Source organism: Pristis pectinata, chromosome 38, assembly GCF_009764475.1.
Source record: "Pristis pectinata isolate sPriPec2 chromosome 38, sPriPec2.1.pri, whole genome shotgun sequence".
Taxonomy (NCBI): Eukaryota; Metazoa; Chordata; class Chondrichthyes; order Rhinopristiformes; family Pristidae; genus Pristis; species Pristis pectinata.
The window spans coordinates 7,718,621-7,739,266 of NC_067441.1; the positions used below are offsets into that span (position 1 = coordinate 7,718,621).

The following is a 20,646-nucleotide window of genomic DNA, read 5'->3' on the forward strand; positions in this document are numbered from 1 at the left end:
TCCCAAGGCAGAGAAAGCTCCGGACCGAGTGTTGGGGAATGGGATTGGTGGAGATCAGTACAGCGACTGGCGTGGACTTTGTGGGCCAAAGGGGCAGGTTATGCCCATGTAGAGAGCACCAGGGCGCAGTGGGTGTAGCTGCTGCCTCCCAGCTCCAGGGAGCCAATTTGATTCTGACCTCTGGCGCTCTGTCTCTGTGTGTGTGTGTGTGTGTGTGTGTGTGTGTGTGTGTGTGTGTGTGTGTGTGTGTGTGTGTGTGTGTCTGTGTGTGTCTGTGTGTGTCTGTGCGTGTCTGTCTGTCTGTTAGACTGTGTATGTGTGCCTCTGCGTGTATGAGTGTGTGTATCTGTGTGCGTGTGTGTGTGCATTTGTGTGCATGTGTGTGTGTTTGTGAGTGTGTGTCTGTTAGACTGTGTATGTGTGTCTCTGTGTGTATGTGTATCTGTCTCCGTGTGTCTGTGTCCGTGTGTGTGCGTGTGTGAGTGTGCATGTGTGTGTGTGTGTGTGTGAGTACAATTGTCTGTGTGTGTGTGTGAGTGTGCATGTGTGTGCGCCTGTGTCTGTGTGTGTATGATTTTCTCTGTGTGCGTGTGCGTGTGTGTGCGCGCGTGTGTGCGCGTGTGTGTGTGCGTGTGCCTGTGTGTGCGTGTGCGCGTGCCTGTGCGTGTGTGTGTGCCTGTGCCTGTGCGTGTGTGTGTGCATGTGTGTGTGTGTGTGTGTGTGTGTGTGTGTGTGCGTGCGTATGTGTGCGTGTGCTTCACAAAGCTGCTGATCGGAGGTTGAATCACCCCCAGTGCGTGGGTGGTGGGAGACGATTCAGAGGGTGGGTCACAGGGACGGAAAGTATATACCCAGATAACCATTGTGTTAAGGTTTAATACCTAAAAATAAAAATAGTTGGAGGTGTCTAATATAAGAAGGGAGAGGTATAAGATGGGAGGGTTAGGGGGGATTTTCTGCCCCCCAAGAGGGGCAGTTGAATGTGGAGGGAGAGACTCATTGAAGTAGTCTCTGGCATGGCAGGACAAAGAGCAGGTTATTGGAACTGGTGTAGATGGGGGGAAGGGTTGGCAGGGGCATATTGGGCTGAAGGGCCTGTTTCTGGGCCGGACGGCTGGTCTGGGACCTCCCCCCACCCCGCCCCCCACACTCGGGACTCACTGATTCCATATCCCACAACCAGCAACACGTGGTTCATCTTCTTGCAGGAACAGTTGTATCTGTTAGGACGGATGATTCCCCCTTTGTAACCCTGCGGGGAGGCGAGAGGAGAAGAGCTTCAGCTTTGGAAGTCCGGTCCCAGTCACGGTGGGACGTTCGTCCTCGGGCCCCACGTCTTGTACATCAGACCGGGAGCTCGCTCGACATCGGGGACGCGTCCCAGGAACGGGACCCGGGGTGGACTGCGGCCTAAAATGTGTCAGGGGATAAAACACTTGGACAGGTACATGGATGGGAGAGGTCCAGAGGGATACGGACCAAACGCGGGCAGGTGGGACCAGCTCAGGTGGGCACCTTGGTCGGCATGGGGAGAGAGGGAAGAAGGGGAGAGGGGGACAGAGAGAGAGATGGGCGGAGAGAGAGAGATGGGCGGAGAGAGAGAGAGGGGGAGGTCAGAAAAAGAAAGAGAGAGGGAGGGGGAGGGAGAGAGAGGGAGGTGGAGGGAGTTGGGGGGAGAGAGGGAGGAGGAGAATCAGTCCACGTTTCAGATGAGACTGCTCCTCAGAACCCTGAGCGAGAGGAACGAATCACTCTGGGGAGCAGCGGCGATCAGAACCTGCGATCCGTGGGCGAGATATCAGCGGACCCCGTTAACGAGCTTCTGGCCCAAGCGCCAGGTTTCGGGAGAGGGGAACGCTGCTCCCAGGCCCAAGTGGATGCCAGTGGGTGGGGAATCTCAGCTGCCGGGAGGGGGTGGTGTGGGTTGGGGTGGGGAGGTGGGGGGGCGCCCCTTCTAGTGGGATGGGGGAGAAGTGTTCGGACAAGCAAATGGCGTCAGGGCGAAGGAGAGAGGTCTTACTCTCATTGCAGCAGCGTTCATTGTGACGATAATCGGTCCTTTTAACGCCACCCACGTCGTCATCTCTGAGGGAGAGACAAGGAACCATCACAAAGAGGCGAGACAAGGCCCTTCAGCCCATCTCCCACCAACCTATCCCCTCCCTCAGCTCTCCTTCCAATTCGGCTCATATCAAGACCGTACGTTATCTTATATTTTCCTCTATGTTGCAGCTTTATAAAACTCTGGCTAGGCCGCATTTGGAGTGTGGCATTCAGTTCTGGTCGCCCCGTTACAGGAAGGATGTGGAGGCTTTGGAGAGGGCGCAGAAGAGGTTCACCAGGATGCTGCCTGGATTAGAGAGCATGAGCTATAAGGAGAGGTCGGACGAACTTGGGTCATTCTCTCTGGAGCGGCGGAGGCCAAGGGGAGACCTGATAGAAGTTTATAAGATTACGAGAGGCACAGATAGAGTAGACAGCCCGTATCTTTTTCCCCAGGGTCAAAATGTCTAATACTAGAGAGCATGAGAGGGGGTAGGTTCAAAGGAGATGTGCGGGGCAGGTTTTTTTACACAGAGAGTGGTGGGTGCCTGGAAAGTGCTGCCAGGGGTGGGGGTGGAGGCAGATATGATAGAGGCGTCTTAAGAGGCTCTTAGACAGGCCCATGGATGTGCAGGGAACGGGGAGATGTGGACACTGTGTAGGCAGAAGGGTTTAGTTTAGTTAGACATTTGATCACCAGTTTAATTAGTTCAGCACAACATGGTGGGCTGAAGGGCCTGTTCCTGTGCTGGACTGTTCTGTGTTCTAACAGCACAGTGGGACATTCGGCCCATCGAGTTAGTGCCTGCTCTCCAGGAAATCCCAAACTGCCCATCCCCACTTATTTCCCTCTAACCCGTTCTCATCAGCTCCCCCACCATCTGCAACTCACCCACACACTGGGGGGAGGGGGGGGCAATTAACCCACCGACCCCGCACGTCGTTGGGATGTGGGAGGGAACCGGAGCACCCGGGGGAAAGCCACGCGGTCACGGGGAGAAGGTGCAAACTCCACACACAGACACACACACACACACACACACACACACACACACACACACAGATACAGTGGCAGAGGTGGGGATCGAACCCAGGCTCTCCAGAGACCTCTCAGCTGGGCCTCAAACGCTGTCAAGGTGGGGTTTCTCCCAGTGTCCTTGGGGCCCATCCCACAAACTGGTTCACCTACTCCCCCCCCCCCGACACACACAATCACTTCTATTATTGGGATCTTGCTGTGCCCACGTCAGAAATCCTTCTGGCCCAGGGATCAGGTTTACAAAGTCCTCTCTCTCTCTCTCTCCGGCACACCCGACCTCCAAGGCTCTTGCCTCCTGACTTTGAAACCTCCCGGCACGGTCTGGGAGGGAGGATGGCGGGCGGGCGGGGGGTGAGGAGGAGTAAGGCAGGGGAAGGGGAAGAATCCACACCATTACCCCCTCTGACACCAGGTTGGCTTCAGGACTCACCACGTTCATGAGGCGTAATGTACTGGTAGCTCCGCACCTGGAGAACCCTACTGCGTCGTCTGAACCTGCATCTATACCTCGAGGCCAGGTAAGGATAGTCCCTCGAAGACATCATCCCACCTGTTAACACAAGGATCAGCGTTATCCCCCTCTCTTTAATTCCCTCCCCAAGTGATCCATCCTCCACAACAGTCAGCAGCAGAGAATTCCAGAGATTCACCCCCTCCCTCTGTGAGAGGAAGTCCCTACACACCTCGGATTTAAATGACCGCCAACCCCACCTCCCCAGTCCTGTAACTACACCCCCTCACTCGAGACTCTCCCACTGGCGGACACACCCCCACATCTCCCCGCAGGAACTGGGGTCTCCCAAACGCCAAAACGAAATGCAGGTCTCATTTCCTTAGGCACTCCTAGCTAAAGGGAATGTGGGAAATGGGGTCCCGGTGGGGAGAGTGGGAAACAGGGTCCCTGTCACGAGAGTGGGAAGTGGGGTCCCGGTGAGATTAAAGGGAGTGGGAACTGGGGTCCCGGTGGGATTCAAGGAGGCAGGGCACACATTACCTGATGAAGTAGATGCCAGATCATCCGAATTTCCAGACCATTGGGTAGCGGATTATCAGATTTAGTAGGACTATTTGGTAGGAGGTACAGGGTCAGCCATGCTTATATTGAGTGGCAGAACAGGTTTGAGGGGCCGAATAGCCTCCTCCTCTCCCCTGTTATCCAAGGTTCAATAGACCACGGAGTGACCATTCAACTCCCCTTGTCCGTCCTGCTTGACTCTGGTCCCAGCCCCACCACAGGCGATCAGCTCTGGACCATCTCCGGTCTCTGGGTGAATGAGTCTTGACCCCCTCCCCACCCCCCCCACCCCCCGCACACCCCTCCGCAAAATCTCTGCCCTCTGCCCCAGGAACCACCCGATCATGGGAACCGCTTCCCTCTGTTCTCCATTCCCGCTCCCCAACCACCCCCCCCCCCTCCCATCTTGTGCAGAGAGACAATATGGAAACGCTCAGCAGGTCAGGCAGCATCTGTGGAGAGAGAGAGTGTCAAATTTTCAGGCTGAAGACTGGATATCAGTGGCAATGGTCACTATATTATCGTCACATGTCCTGAGATACAGTGAGAAACGTGTCTGTGTGCCATCCAGACAGATCATTCTGTACATAAGTACATCGAGGTAGTATGAAAGGAAAGCAGAATGCAGAATAGAGTGTCACAGTTACAGAGAAAGTACAGTGCCGGCAGACAATAAGGTGCAAGGGCCACAACAAGGTAGATTGGGAGATCAAAAGTTCATCTTTTAGTGTATGAGAGGTCTGTTCAAGGGTCTGATAACAGTAGGATAGAAGCTGTCCTTGAGCCTGGCGGTACGTGCTCTCAGGCTTTTGTATCTTTCTGCCCGACGGGAGGGGGGAGCAGAGAGAATGTCCGGGGTGGGGACGGGGTCCTTGATCATGTCGGCTGCTTTCCCGAGGCAGCGGGAACTGTAGACGGAGTCAGCGGGGGGGAAAGGCTGGTTTGTGTGACGGACTGGGCTGTGTCCACAACCCTCTGCAGTTTCTTGCAGTCACGGGCAGAGCAGTTGCCGTACCGAGCCGGGATGCATCCGGACAGGATGCTTTCTATGGTGCATCTGTAAAAATTGGTGAGGGTCGACGGGGACATGCCGAATATCCTGAGCCTTCTGAGGAAGTAGAGGCACTGGTGAGCTTTCTTGGCCCTGACGTCTACATGGTTGGACCAGGATAGGTTGTTGGTGAAGTGCCGATGATAGCAGATGGGGAGGCATTGAGGGATGCAGGGAAAGGCCAGGAACTTGGGGTGTAGTGATCTGGGGAGTAGTTCAGGACAACAGGTGAGCTCTTCTCTCCTGCCTCACTAAAAGTCTCTCGGCTTTCCTGGTGGGTCTGGTCTCTGACCTATCGTCCCTTGTGGAAATATTACAAGAGAGAGGAGAGGGGAGATTGTAACTCAAGTTACCACGCCAGCTGTCCCTGCTGTGGGCCTGCCCTCACACTTCAGAGGGAGCCGGAGAGTTTGCTTACCTATCTTCATGATACTTTGGAAGGCGTTGTATGGATAGCCACCTTTGCAAGCGTGGTCGTACGTGTCACAGTCAAGGAGCTCTGCGGACGTCAAGGAGAGGTGGCGTTATTCACAGCGAAGGGACCGCGGGGTGGAATTTCACCCTGTGACGGTGAGGGTGGGCGCCGCCGTTACCTTGCTCCGACATGGACACCAGTCTTTTGGTCTTCAGGTACCACATGGACTCGAGATTGGCGATGGTCGCAAAGGCCCAGCAGGATCCGCACTTCCTCTGCAAGACGAGAAGGTATGGTGGGCAGGTTCAGTCCGTTCCTGTCACCGGTCTCTCCCCCGCGTACCTACGTCCCCCTCCCCGAGTTCCCTCCCTCCCTCTGTTCCCCACCACCACTCCATCTCTGTGTGTGTGTGAGACGCAGGCACCCACAGGACATCCAGCCCCTTGCCCTCCTCTCCCATTCAATGGCTGATTGTTGACCTCAGTGCCTCTCCCAAACAACCGGGCCTAGGGCAGCATCGTCCCAGTGCGCTCTCCATCAGGACCGGCGAGTGATTTGTTTCCATCCTGGGGGGGTGGGGGGTCACTGCTCGTTCTCACCTCCAGAGAGACCTGACCCTGTCTGTCCAACCTCTCCTGATGGGACAAACCCCCTCCGTCCCAGGGACCCGCCTGTCAACCTGCGCTGCACTTCCCCAGGTACGTCCTTCCCTGCGTAACGAGGCGGGACCTGTACACAATCCCCCAGGGCTGGTCTCACCAGGCGTTCCGATGGTTCCAATGAAACCTTCCATCGCTGGAAGCCGACCTACAGTTAATCCCTTCCTGATTACGTGCTGTCCCCCTGCACTAATATTTAGTGATTCATGAACCACAACACCCTGCTCCTTCCTGCCTCTCAGCCTTGAAAGAATGCCCCCGAACGGGGTAGTTGATGTGACCCTTACCCCATACCTAGCTGGATGCATCACGGCTTGGTACGGTAACTGCTCTGCCCCAGGCCGCAAGACGTAGCAGAGAGTTGTGCACACAGCTTCACCCTGTGTCTGACCCCGGGAGTGTGTGATGGGACGGTGCGGAGGGAGCTTCACCCTGTGTCTGACCCCGGGAGTGTGTGATGGGACGGTGCGGAGGGAGCTTCACCCTGTGTCTGACCCCGGGAGTGTGTGATGGGACGGTGCGGAGGGAGCTTCACCCTGTGTCTGACCCCGGGAGTGTGTGATGGGACGGTGCGGAGGGAGCTTCACTCTGTGTCTCACCAATACTGTCCCGGGACTGTGAGGTACACTCTCCACACCCGCCCAATATCCGTCCCTTTCACCCTGCAGACTCCAATGGTGGAATCCAGAGACATCACATCAACGGGGAAATGTTCCGAACCGGAGGGTGGGATGTACCTGATCCTTAACTCGAGTCACCGCTCCCTTTTTGCGCCAGTCCCACTGTCGGGGAACAGAACAGTTGGCCATGGGCTCGGCCATCGGCAGCTCAGCAATCTTCTGCATCCAGGACGAGTCGTTCATCATTAAGGGGTTGAGGTAAAATTGATCGAATTCTTCGTCTGAGGAACAGGGGAGGAAGAGACGGCCTTTACAATCACCGAGTGTTCCCCACCGAGACATCAGCCCAGCGATCTCCTAGCAACCGCGGGGGGGGGGCAAAATTCAAGGGTCAGAGGGGCTGGGAGTGCTGGGCTTGGGATGCGGGAAGCTGGTTTAACGGGATTGGGATGTTCCGATACCCTCTTGGTACTGGGATGGGTGGCTCAGTTGAACCTGGTTCTGGAATCCTTACAGCACAGAAGGAGGCCGTTTGGCCCATCGGCATTGTGCCAGCCCCTGGAACCACGACCCCATCAGCCCCAGTGCCGGTCCCGGGGAGTGTGTGACGGGCCAGCGCACAGGGTCCTCCCTCCTGTTCCTTCTGAAAGCCCCGACTGACCCTGCGTCCACCCTCGACGGGCAGTGAGCCCCGGACCATCGCCGCCCCCTGACTGAACAGGCCTCTCCGACCAGCCCTTCATATCCCCTGCTCAGAGGTGACCCTGAGACCCCCGGTCCGCGAAGTGTCCACCGGTGGGAACAGCTTCCCCGCGACCCTCCCCTCCCCTGACTAAACCGCAGCTAACCCCGTCCACTTCCATAAAACCTCCTCTCAATTCAATGGAGCAGGGAACAGTCCAGCATGGGGAGAGGCCCTTTGGCCCACCTTGTCTGTACTGACCGTGATGCCAAATGAAACTCAACTTATCTTCCTGAACTCGCTCCAACTCCCTCCGTCCACGTGTCAGTCTAAGTGCTTCTAAAAACCCCCTCTATCGTATCTGCCCCCACCACCACCCCTGGCAGCCCGTTCCAGGCACCCACGTAAACACTTGCCCCTCACATCTCCTCTAAACTTTCCCCCTCTCACTTTAAAGTTGTACCATCTAGTATTTGACATTTCTACCCCGGGAAAAGGACTCTTGTCTACCCTATCTATGGCTCTCTTATGATTTCGTAAACCTCTGTCAGGTCTCCCCTCAGCCTCCGCCGTTCCGGAGAAGACAACCCAAGATTGTCCGACCTCTCCTTACGGCTCATGCCCTCCAATCCAGGCAGCGTCCTGGTGACCCTCTTCTGCGCCCTTTGTGATAACAACAAGAAGATGCTGGAAACACTCAGCAGGCCGGACAGCGTGTGTGGAGATGGAAGGGGGGTAAATGTTTCAGGTCAAAGACACTGTGTGAAGGTCGGCACAATGGCGTAGCGGGTAGAGACACTGCCTCATGGCTCCAGAGACCCGGGTTCAATCCTGACCTCCGGCGCTCTGCGTGCGTGCGTGCGTGCGTGCGTGCGTGTGTGTGTGCGTGCGTGGTGTGGAGTTTGCACCTTCTCCCTGTGACCCCATGGGTCTCCCCCTGGTGCTCCGGTTTCCTCCCGCATCCCAACGGCGTGTGGGGTCGGTGGGTTAATTGCCCCCCCCCCCCCGCCAGTGTGTGGGTGAGGGGTAGAATCTGGGGGGAGTTTATGGGAATGCGGGGAGAGCAAACCGGGATCGGTGTAAACGGGTGGTTGAGGGTCGGCAGGGACTCGATGGGCCGAAGGGCCTGTTTCCTGTGCTGTGTGACTCTGTACGTGCCCCTCTCACAGCCCACCCCGGGGGGAGTGGGGGGGGGCAGCAACACAGCGGGGGCACCCTGCCAGGGTGCAGGTACCTGACATGTCGCTGAATTTGTTGACTCCGTACTCGGCCGTTCCTCTGTCCTCCTCCTGCAGCTTCTGAGCTTTCCTCAGGTTCTGCACAAAGATCTGGAAGCGGTGGTCCTCTTCTGCCGAGAGAGGGGGGGGGGGTGGGGGGGGGGGGAGAGGGAGAGGAGGAGGAGGTGAGGGGGAGTGTGTGAGGAGGGGAGGGAGAGAGATGGGGAGAGGGGAGTGTGTGAGGAGGGGAGGGGAGGGGAGGGGGGTGTATGAGGAGGGGAGGGAGAGAGATGGGGAGAGGGGAGTGTGTGAGGAGGGGAGGGGAGGGGAGGGGGGGTGTGTGAGGAGGGGAGGGAGAGAGATGGGGAGAGGGGAGTGTGTGAGGAGGGGAGGGGAGGGGAGGGGGGTGTATGAGGAGGGGAGGGAGAGAGATGGGGAGAGGGGAGTGTGTGAGGAGGGGAGGTGAGGGGAGGGGGGGTGCGTGAGGAGGGGAGAGAGGGAGAGAGAGAGGGAATGGGGGTTTGTGCAAGGATGAACGCAGCTTCTGACAGGGGTGTAGGGGGAACAGTTGGTGCCCTGGGCACCTCGGCCCCTCCCTCCACCGCGTCTCCCTCCAACCCCCCTCCTCCCTCCATCCCCAGTCCCTCCATCCCCACACCCAGCTCTCCCTCCCCCCACCAAACCCTCTCCCCGCCCTTCCTTCTACCCCCACTCCCTCTACCCCCTCTCTCCCTCCACCCCCCGCACTCTCTCCCCTCTCCCTACCCTTCCTACTAACCCCTCCGCCCGCTCAAGCCCCTCACACCCCCATTCACTCTCTCCTCTCCCTCCAACCCCACCCCCTCTCGCACACACCTCCCTCCACCCCCACCCTCACCCCCCGCTCCCTCACCCCCCTCTCCCTCCCCCCTCTCTTCCCGGGACAGGGTCTGGGGGTCCCAGAGCAGACCGGCGTTCCTTACCTTCTTCTCCCTCGTACTCCTTGTTGTAGGTCGCCTTGAATTCCTCAAACTGGGATCGCAGCTGCAGCTGAGGCCGGAGGGAGATGCCGTCAGTCGGGAATCTCCTTCCCTTTGACCGCGACGCTGTGACCTCTGATCCGCGGCCCCTCCCCCAGCGAGGAGAGCCCCCCAGCCCTGAGCGGGGCCCAGTAAACCGCCCCATCTCCCTCCGCACCCCCTCCAGCACGGACGCACCCCTCCTGCGGTGTGGGGACCGGGACGGGGCCCAGAGCTCCAGCTGTGGTGTTTCCGACAGCTCCAGATGTGGCCTCCCTGCTCTGGCCCTCTCTGCCGCGGCCGCTGGAGGCAGGTACCCCACACACCTTCTAAACCCCCCCCCGCCCACCCGTCCCCGCTGCCTCCAGAGCACCTGTGGGGTCTCCCTCCCAACATCCCTCCGACCCTCCCCACCCCTCGGTCACCTCCCATTCACCGCCACCTCCCTCCCCGCTCCATTATTTTGTATCTTCTTACAAAGGAGGCCCTTCGGCCCTTCGAGACTATGCCGGCAGTCCGAGCGATCCCATTGGCCACTTTCCTCCTGGGACTCATCGCCCCACATTCCCCGTCATTCAACCCCTCCCCCACATGGGGGGGGTGCGATTTACAGCGGCTGATTGACCCAGTGACCCGCACATGGTTGGGACGGGGGACAGAACTGGAGCCCCCGGGGGGAAATCCCATGGGGTCGAGGGGAGAAGGTGCGTTCTCAGGCGGGGATGGGTTCCGAACTGTGCGCGGCGGTCCCTGCGTGGTGTGGGGGCCGGATCTGTGTACAGGGGGAGGGAGAGGGGGTGGAGGGAGAGGGGCTGGAGGGGGGAGGAGGTGGGTTGAAGGGAGAAGGGGTTCAAAGGAGAAGGGATGGAGGGGGATTTAGGACACACCTGCAGGGGGACCTGGGTTTGGGGCCAGTGGCTCCCCCCTCCGCCCCCTCCACACCTCCACCACCCATGATCCCGATCTCTGGCCCGGACCCCCATGTCTGCCACCTTACCCCCGTCCCGCTCTGGAGGGGGTGGGTGGGAGTTGGGGTGAGGGTGAATGGGGTTGGGGGGGGGGTTGGCGGGTGGGTGGTGGGGAGCCAGAGTGTGTGGGTAGGGGGGTTGAGGTAGTGGGGAGTGTGGGGGTGGGTGGGTTTGGGTGGGGAGGTTGGTGTGGGGGTGTTGGGGGGTGTGGGTGGGTGAGGGTGGGTGGGTGAGGGTGGGGGGAGATGGTGGGGAGGAGAGGGTGGGGTGGTGTTACTGATGTGGGGGTGGGGTTTGTGGGGAGCTGGTGGGGGTGGGGTGGTTTGGTGAGGGGGGTGTGGGGATTGGAGGGGTGGGGTGGGGGTGGGTAGGATGGTGGGGGAGGGACTGGAGGGGGGAGTCCTGGCTTCCCGGGTTTGGGGGGGGGGGGTTCCTTAGCTCCCCGGGGTGGGGATCACCACTCAACCCCCCCCACCCGGGGCCGTCACTCACCATCTCCTCGTCATCCACCCCGTCCAGCGGGACCCCAAAGGGGGAGCCCCACGACGGGACCAGCAGGGCGCCGACCAGGCAGGCGACGAGCAGCCGGAACATTCCGCGATCCGTAGCCGAGACCGGACAACGCAGCGAGACCTGGCGGCGGGAGACGGAGGGGTTGCAGTGAGGAGCGGGAATCAGGGGGGTGGGGTGAGGGGCGAGGATTCCGGGGGGGCTGTTCTCGTCCGTTCACCCGTTCACCTCCCCTTCCCCACCCCCACACAACCCTGGGGTCCCGGGGTCCCTCCCTCACCTCCCAGTCACTGGGCCGAGGGTCCCGGCCTCACCACACACCCCGGACTGTCCCGTCCCCCGCAGTACTGAGGGAGTGCAGCACTGCCTGAGGTGGGGCCCACCGGGAGATCCGCCTCCCCATTGGTCAGGAGCTGGGACCAATGGGTGGCTCAGGCAACGGCACAGGGACCGCCCCCTCCCACAGCGCGGAGATCCCTCCTCACCGCCCCCTCCCTCAGCACGGAGGTCCCTCCTCACCGCACCCTCCCACAGCGCGGAGATCCCTCCTCACAGCCCCCTCCCTCAGCACGGAGGTCCCTCCTCACCGCACCCTCCCACAGCGCGGAGATCCCTCCTCACAGCCCCCTCCCTCAGCACGGAGGTCCCTCCTCACCGCCCCCCCCCACAGTGCTGAGCTCCCTCCTCACTGCCCCCTCCCTCAGCACGGAGATCCCTCCTCACCGCCCCCTCCCACTGTGCGGAGATCCCTCCTCACCGCCCCTCCCACGGCGCGACACTCACACCTCACCGCCCCTCCCACAGAACAGCGATCTCTCACCGCCCCTCCCACAGCGCGGAGCTCCCTTCCCGCCCGTCCCTCAGCAGCGCCACAACGAACTGAGCTGGAGGGGGTCCCGAACCCTCGACCTTCTCCCTGGATGGTGAGTGATGGAGAGGGTGATCGACACCTTCCCTCCCCCCACTCCACCCCCCGACCCACCCCCCCACACCCAGTCCGTCCCTGGACCCGGCTGGTCTTTGGGTCCCCGTCCCCCCGGGAGCAGACTGCTGGTCAAGGAGCTCAGTGACCCACCCCACCCCACGCCTCCGTCCCACGACCTCCGCCTCTTCCCCGTCCGTCCCTGCCGACTTGCCTCCCCCCTCACTCACACTCCTTCTGCCAGCTCCCAGCAGCTGTGGTGGGGGCAACACCCTCCAGCATCTCTTATAGCCCCTCCCCAGCCCCTTCCCCGCCTCCCTGATTCCAATCAGTGCCCTGTCCAACGGAGCCGCCACACAGATAAGGTCCCGGGCGATGTTACAATCCCACTTCCCCATTTTCACCAACCGTCAATAGCTAACTGCAAATTCAAGTCCACAGCTCCCTGAAAGCGGCCGCACAGGTTGACAGGGTGGTAACGAAGGGGTACAGCATGCTTGCCTTCATTGGTCGAGGCACTGAGTTCAAGAGTCGGGAAGTTATGCTGCAGCTTTTATAAAACCCTAGTCAGGCTGCATCTGGAGTATTGTGTACAGTTCTGGTCGCCCCCATTACAGGAAGGATGTGGAGGCTTTGGAGAGGGTGCAGAAGAGGGTCACCAGGATGCTGTCTGGATTAGAGGGCATGAGCTATAAGGAGAGGTCGGACAAACTTGGGTCGTTTTCTCTGGAGTGGCAGAGGCTGAGGGGAGACCTGATAGAGGTTTATAACATTATAAGAGGCACAGATTGAGTAGACAGCCCGTATCTTTTCCCCAGGCTTGAAATGTCTAATACTAGAGGGCGTGCATTTGAGGCGAGAGGGGGAATGTTTAACAGAGATGTGCGGGGCAAGTTTTTTTTTACACAGAGAGCGGTGGGTGCCTGGAAATGTGCTGCCGGGGTGGGGGTGGAGGCAGATACGAAAGAGGGGTTTGAGAGGCTGTCAGACAGGCCCATGGATGTGCAGGGATATGGACATAGTGTCGGCAGGAAAGATTAGTTAGACATTTAAATGACCAGTTTAATTAGTTGGGCATAACATGGTGGGCTGAAGGGCCTGTTCCTGTGCTGGACTGTTCTGTGTTCTATGGCCACCCAGTGTAAACCCTACACACACACACACACACACACACACACACACACACACACACACACACACACACACACGCACATGCACGCATGCACACACACACACACACACACGCACGTCAGGATCGAACCCAGGTCTCTGGAACTGGGAGACAGTGGCTCTACCTGCCGCGCCACCGTCTCCTGGCTCCAGAGACCTGAGTGTTCAGTCCTGACCTACAGTGTGTGTGTGTGCGTCTGTGTGTGTGTGTGTGTGTGTTGGTGTGTGTGTGTTGGTGTGTGTATGTGCGCGTCTGTGTGTGTGTGTGTGCGCGCGTGTGTCTGTGTGTATTGGGTGTGTGTGTGTGTTGGGTGTGTGTCTGTGTGTGTGTGTGTTGGTGTGTGTGTACACATCTGTGTGTGTGTGTGTGTGTGTGTGTGTGTGTGTGTGTGTGTGTGTGTGTGTGTCAGTGTGTGTGTGTGGAGTTTGCACCTTCTCCCTGTGACCCCGTGGGTTCCCCCCCCGGGTGCTCCGGTTCCCTCCCACATCCCGACGACGTGCGGGCTCGGTGGGTTCATCGGCCGCTGATAGTCGCCCGCCTGGTGTGGGGGTGAGGGTTAAGTCTGGGAGAATAATGTGGGTGAGTGTGGAACTACTGTGAATGGGTGGTTGATGCTGGTACAGACGACTTAGAGGGCCGAAGGGCCTGCTCCTGGAACACAGTACACAGAACAGTCCAGCACAGGAACAGGCCCTTTGGCCCACAATGTTGTGCTGAACTAATTAAACTAATGACACCTCATCCCTTCTGCCTGCACAGTGTCCACATCCCCCAGTTCTCTGCACATCCATGGGCCTCTTAAACCCCTCTATCATATCTGCCTCCACCTCCACCCCTGGCAGCGCATTCCAGGCACCCACCGCTCTCTGTGTAAAAAACTTGCCCCGCACATCTCTTTTAAACTTGCCCCCTCTCACCTTAAATGCACGCCCTCTAGTATTAGACATTTAGACCCTGAGGAAAAAGATACCAGCTGACTACCCTATCTGTGCCTCTCAGAAGTTTACAAACCTCTATCAGGTCTCCCCTCAGCCTCCGCCGCCCCGGAGAAAACAACCCAAGTTTGTCCGACCTCTCCTTATAGCCCATGCCCTCTAATCCAGGCAGCATCCTGGCGAACCTCTTCTGCACCCTCTCCGAAGCCCCCACATCCTTCTTTTAATGGGGTGGCCAGAATTGAATGCAATACTGCAAATAAATCTCCTTGCTGCATCGGTCTATGACTCCGCTGCTCATTTTGTGTGAGGAGTTTAAGGGGTAGGGGTCTGCAGAGAGGCTTAGCCATTGGGAGGGCAGTTTTGATGAGGTGGCTCCTACCTTCCTCAGCTCAGAGAACAGACGGGGGGGGGGGGGGGGGAAGGGTGGGTGTGCGTTCCTCCTGCAGAGATAATGCCCCCTTGATGATTATCAGTCAAAGCAAGGAAGCAAACAGCGAGAGTGCCGAGCACAGACAGGATCCCACAAACCCCGACCCAGTTTGTTTCCCCTCTACCAGTTGCTGAAGCGTTAACCCTTCGACTGCCTACGGGGAGGGGAAGCACTCATACAGTCTCGACGTACAGTGGGGGGGGGGGGGGTGCAATTTGTGTGGAGGGGATTTCAGAGACAACCGCCGGCTGGGCTGAGCTCTGGGTCTGACCCCAGCCGTGGTTCTGGAGCTCAGGACCCGCCATGTCTCTAGCCCAGCCGTCCCGGGACAGATACAACACCGGCGTCCCATCCGAGCACTGTCCAGTAACATGCTGCTCGCAAAAACCAGGACAGTCCCCAGTTCCTGCTGAGCGCTCTCCTCTCAATCAAATCAGATTCAGAATCAGGTTTACTATCACTGACATATGTCGTGAAGTTTGTAGTTTAGTGGCAGCCGTACAGTGAAGGTCATAAAAATTACCATAAGTCACAAAACTAAATAAATAGAGCAAAAGAGGAATAACGAGGTAGTGTTCATGGGTTCACGGGCCGTTCAGAAATCTGATGGCGGAGGGGAAGAAGCTGTTCCTGAATCGTTGAGTGTGGGTCTTCAGTCTCCTGTACCTCCTCCCCGATGGTAGTAAGGAGAAGAGGGCATGTCCCGGGTGGTGAGGGTCCTTAGTGATGGATGCCGCCTTCTTGAGGCACTGCCTCTTGAAGATGTCCTCGATGGTGGGGAGGGTTGTGCCCGTGATGGAGCTGGCTGAGTCTGCAGCCCTCTGCGATCCTGTGCATTGGAGCCTCCATACCAGGTGGTGATGCAACCAGTCAGAACGTTCTCCACCGTACATCTGTAGAAATTTGTAAGAGCCTTTGGTGACGTACCAAATCTCCTCAAACTCCTAATGAAGTAGAGCCACTGGCGTGCCTTCTTTGTGATTGCGTCAATGTGTCGGGGCCAGGATAGATCCTCTGAGGTGTTGACGCCATCAGAGAAGTGACGGACAGCACTGTCGACAGATCTGTCAGACAGTTCTCACCCACACCTGCGTGAAGCAAGGCCCAGACAACACTCAAACCGCGGCCGATCAGTGATGAGTAACATTCACACCACAGAAGTGCCAGTCAGTGTCTGTCTCCGCAGAAGGACCGAGGATTGGCAAATGGCTTTCAATTCGGATGAGTGCAAGGCGTTGCGTTTTGGGAAGTCAAACCAGCTTCAGAGACCCAGGTTCAATCCTGACCTCCGACGCTGTGTGTGTGTGTGCGTGTGTGTGTGTGTGTGTGTGTGTGTGTGTGTGTGTGTGTGTGTGTGTGTGTGTGTGTGTGTGTAGGCACCTTGGGTCGGCATGGACGAGTTGGGCCGAAGGTCCTGTTTCCTTGCTGCGTGACTCTGTGCCACCAACCACTCACTCTTGACATTCAATGGTAGTGCCATCACCGAGTCCCCACACTCAGTACCCTGGGGGTCACCACCGACAGGAAACGCCTCCCGACCCACCGCACAGATCCCGTGTCCACAGGATCAGGTCAGGGGGTGGGGATCCCGCAGTGAGGGACTCACCTCCTGACGCCCCGAGGCCTTTCCCCCATCAGGTCGGGGGTGCGATAGGACACTCCCCACTGGCCTGGGTGAGTGTGGCTCCAACTACTCTCGAGGAACTCGACGCCGTCCAGGACAAGGCAGCCCGCTCGACCGGCACCCCCCCCCCCCCCCCCCCCCCCCGAAACACCCCCTCCCTCCACCACCTGCGCACGGTGGCCGCAGTGTGCACCGTCTACAGGACGCCCCGCAGTTAACCCGACAGCACCTCCCAAACTTGCCACCATCTCTCACCGGGGACAGCGGGGTTGGGCTGGGGGGGGGGGGGGGGTCACCACCACCCGCAGGTACCCCTCCCCCTCACACACACCGTCCCGACTCGGAAATAAGTTCCTTCACCGTCACTGGGTCCAAACCCTGGAGCCCCCTCCCCAACAGCACTGAGCGAGCACCTTCCCCTAAAGGACTGCAGCGGTTCAAGGGGACGGCTCACACCCCCACCCCCAGCTTCTCACGGGGGCAATTAGGGATGGGTGATAAATGCTGGTATTGCCAAGTGCAGCCAAGATCCCAAAGAGATGAATTTACTATGTTGTCCTCTCAGCCTTAAACTGGTGTCCTGTGACACGTCCCCGGTCAAAGTTAGGTGTCCAAACAGCATCAGTGATCACAAACTTCTGACTCAAACTGGCCAGGAGCCCTGATACATCTGGTTCGAGTGGGGCCAGGGTTCAGGCGGTCTCCTGATCTGTCTCTCAGTGAAGACTGCTCTGCCCGGGACCGCACGAAACCGCAGAGAGTTGTGGACACTGGCCAGTGCGTCACAGAAACCAGCCTCCCCTCTGTGGACTCTCTCTTTACATCTCGCTGCCTTGGCGAAGCAGCCAGCATAATCACAGACCCCACCCACCCGGGACATTCTCCCTTCTCAGGTAGAAGACACAGGAGCCTGAGGGCACGTACCACCAGGCTCAAGGACAGCTTCTATCCCACTGTGATAAGACTATTGAACAGTTCCCTTATAGGATGAGATGGACTCTGACCTCATGATCTACCTTGTTGTGACCTTGCACCTTATTGCGCTGCACTTTCTCTGTAGCTGTGACACTTTACTCTGTACTGTTATTGTTTTTACCTGTACTACCTCAATGCACTCTGTACTAACTCAATGTAACTGCTCTGTGTAATGAATTGACCTGTACGATCAGTATGCAAGACAAGTTTTTCACTGTACCTCGGTACAAGTGACAATAATAAACCAATACCAATACAGAATTTCTCATGGCAGTCACGTGTGTGTACTTAGATGTCAACGGTATCTCTTGAGTTTCATGTCCGTGAACAAGAACTCATGAGACTGAGGGTTTGACCTCTAAGTGTTGGCGGAAAGATGATGTGATTTTGGGTATAGTGAAATTACTCAGTTTGTTCCATGAGTTTAGAAGAGGTTGCGTTTAATTTGGCATCGTGTTTGGCACAGACATTGGGGGCCAGTTCCTGTACATGTCCTGCACTGTTCTACTCTCTGACTGAACTACAAGGTTGTCTGAATACAGGAGTACATTCAATATTTCAGTCCGAGTTATTGGAATTAAATTCTTTCAGAATTCTTGCTCATGAGTCACCTGTCGTTTCCTTTCTGGCTGCAGTATCCACGTTAGTCAGACGGGAGCAGAAGCTCCACACACGATTCTTATCAGCACAGTAATTTAAAGGGTTGTAATCCCACCACGTCCTGTGAGACTGGAGATGGGATGTGCTTTCTTGCTCAATCTTTGTTTCCTTTGTTGTATTGTCAGTTTTAAAAATATTCTGTCTACAAAACTGTGCCGTTTCCATCTGACGATTTTGTTCTCTAAGTTTGCTCACTTTATCCATTGTTAGTAATCTTCAATCAGAAAGTAAATCCCCTTGCGTTTCTTTATAAAATTGGTAAATTGGTTTATTACTGTCACATGTACCGAGGTCCAGTGAAAAACTTTGTTTTGCATGCCGTCCATACAGATCACTTCATTACAACAGCGCATTGAGGTTGCACAAGGGAAAACACTAACAGAATGCAGAATAAAGTGTTACGGTTACAGAGAAAGTGCAGTGCAGGCAGACAATAAGGTGCAAGGGCCACAACGAGGTAGGTTGTGAGGTCAAGGGTCCATCTTATCGTATGAGGGGACTGCTCAATAGTCTTAAAACAGTGGGATAGAAGCCGTCCTTGAGCCTGGTGGTACGTGCTTTCAGGCTTTTGTATCTTCTGCCCGATGGGAGAGGGGAGAAGAGAGAATGTCCGGGGTGGGTGGGGTCTTTGGTTATATCGGCTGCTTTCCCAAGGCAGCGGGAAGTGTAGACAGAGTCCACGGAGGGGAGGCTGGTGTCCGTGACGCGCTGGGCTGTGTCCACAACTCTCTGCAGTTTCTTGCGGTCCCGGGCAGAGCAGTTGCCGTATCAAGCCGTGATGCATCTGGATAGGATGCTTTCTATGGTGAGTGTCAAAGGGGACATGCCGAATTTCTTTAGCCTCCTGAGGAAGTAGAGGCGCTGGTGAGCTTTCTTGGCCGTGGCGTCTACGTGGTTGGACCAGGACAGGCTATTGGTGATGTTCACTCCCAGCAACTTGAAGCCCTCAACCCTCTCGACCTCAGCGCCGTTGACGCAGAAGGAAGCGTGTGCACCGCCCCCTTTCCTGAAGTCAATGACCAGCTCTTCTGTCTTGGTGACACTGAGGGAAAGGTTGTTGCCCTGACACGGTGTCACGGGGCTATGTCCCCCTGTACTCCAACTCATCGTTATTTGAGACCCCCCACGTTCAGTAACACCACACTCCCTCCTGAATGTCTTTTACTCTCCCTCACACACGGACAACCAGTTTCGAACAGTGGGGTGTGGGGGGGGTGGTCAGGAGGGCACCTGGGTCAGCACGGACGAGCCAGACCAAAAGGCCTGTCTCCATGCTGTACGGCTCGATGGGTTCAGCTCCCCCCCACTGGGTCTGCCCCCACGCCAGATCAGATTATCCACCCAGGGGGTGTGCAAGGAGGAAGAGGAAGCCATCTTCCGCAGATCAGTGCTGAGTTGTAGCGAGACGGTTGCTTTATCTCCCTCGAGGATCGTTCGCGACCCAGCGGTGGTGCCGGGGAGGGGCCGTGTGGTACCGCGCTCGCGTCTGATTTGGGGCCCCGGGGACCGGGGCTGCCCTGGTCTCCGAGGGGTTGGGGGGGGGCAAAAGCAGGTGGAGTAGGGTGAGGGGTTCAGCACTCGCCCCCTCACTCCCGTCTCACTCGCCCCCTCACCCTCCCCCCTCACCGTCCCCCTCACTCTCCCCTCACTCTCCCCTCACTCCCTCCTCACTCTCCCCTCTCTCGCTCTTTGCATCTTTCTCTCCACCTCCCCCCCTCTGTCCCCACCTCACTCCTCCTCATCTCTCTCACCCCCTCCTCTCCCTCTTCCCCCCTCCTTTTCTCCCTCTCCCCTCTCCGCCCTCACCCTCTGTCAGAAGGCTGCGGGTCTACCCCCTGCCCCAGAGCGTGAGAGAACCTCAGCCCACCCTTGTAGTCATGGCTGATCTGCCCCAGGCCTCACCTCCACTGTCCCATTTTCCCCACACCCTCCCCATCTCCCTCCTTTTTAATCCCCCCCCCCAAGTGCTCCAACCTCCACAACCCTCCAAGGGAGAGAATTCCAGGGACTCCCCCCTCCCCGTGAGACGAACCCCTACACACCTCCATTGTAAACGACTGCCTCTAACCCCGTAACTACGTCCCCTCGTTCGAGACTCTCCCACCGGTGGAGACAGCTCCACATGACCCCCGTCACGTCCCCTCAGGGTCTGAGTGTCGGTCTGGTCGCCCCGTCAGTCAGGTCTCCCCTGTCCGGCATCCTTTGACGGGACACTCTGAGGAATCAGAGGCTGCAGATGCTGAGATCCTGACCCACTGAGTAAAACGACGGCTCACACGAGGGGGCACAATTTTAAGGTGACTGGAGGAAGGTATAAGGGGGATGTCAGGGGTAAGTTTTTCACACAGAGAGTGGTGGGTGAGTGGAACGCACTGCCGGCAGAGGTTGTGGGGGCAGATACATTAAGGACATTTAAGAGACTCTTAGATAGACACATGAATGATAGAGAAATGGGGGGCTATGTAAGAGGGAAGGGTTAGATAGATCTCAGAGCAGGATAAAATGTCGGCACAACATCGTGGGCCGAAGGGCCTGTACCGTGCTGTAGTGTTCTCTGTTCTATGAGTTTCCCCAGCCCTTTGTGCGTTGACCCTCGGAGTAAGGCCGGTGAACCTCCTGAGGACTGCCTCCTTTTCTTGTGTAGGTAAGGAGACCAGAACTGTGCACGGTCCTCCGGGAGTGGTCTCCCCAACACCCTGTACAGTTGCA

At 57.6% G+C, this 20,646-nt stretch overlaps 1 protein-coding gene across 1 annotated transcript; it reads right to left on the reverse strand.

The window, feature by feature from the left end:
* Positions 1 to 867: 867 nt before the first annotated feature.
* LOC127586933 (cathepsin F-like) lies at positions 868 to 12,348 on the reverse strand. Its single transcript, XM_052044962.1, has 11 exons — positions 12,293 to 12,348; positions 11,200 to 11,340; positions 9,704 to 9,770; positions 8,759 to 8,872; positions 6,960 to 7,123; positions 5,742 to 5,838; positions 5,567 to 5,647; positions 3,513 to 3,632; positions 2,021 to 2,085; positions 1,162 to 1,252; positions 868 to 881 (listed from the first exon to the last, which is right to left on the reverse strand). Exons 2-11 carry the CDS (start codon positions 11,299 to 11,301, stop codon positions 868 to 870), a joined length of 915 nt encoding a protein of 304 aa, XP_051900922.1. The 5' UTR covers positions 11,302 to 11,340; positions 12,293 to 12,348.
* Positions 12,349 to 20,646: the final 8,298 nt, after the last annotated feature.

Excerpts from the sequence above, each read along its gene's own strand:
- LOC127586933 (XM_052044962.1), bottom strand. The coding sequence starts at position 11,301 with ATGTTCCGGCTGCTCGTCGCCTGCCTGGTCGGCGCCCTGCTGGTCCCG. Across the intron at positions 9,771-11,199 it reads GGGTGGATGACGAGGAGATG|CTGCAGCTGCGATCCCAGTT; the intron begins GTGAGTGACGGC and ends CTCCGGCCTCAG. Across the intron at positions 3,633-5,566 it reads CCAAAGTATCATGAAGATAG|GTGGGATGATGTCTTCGAGG; the intron begins GTAAGCAAACTC and ends TTGTGTTAACAG.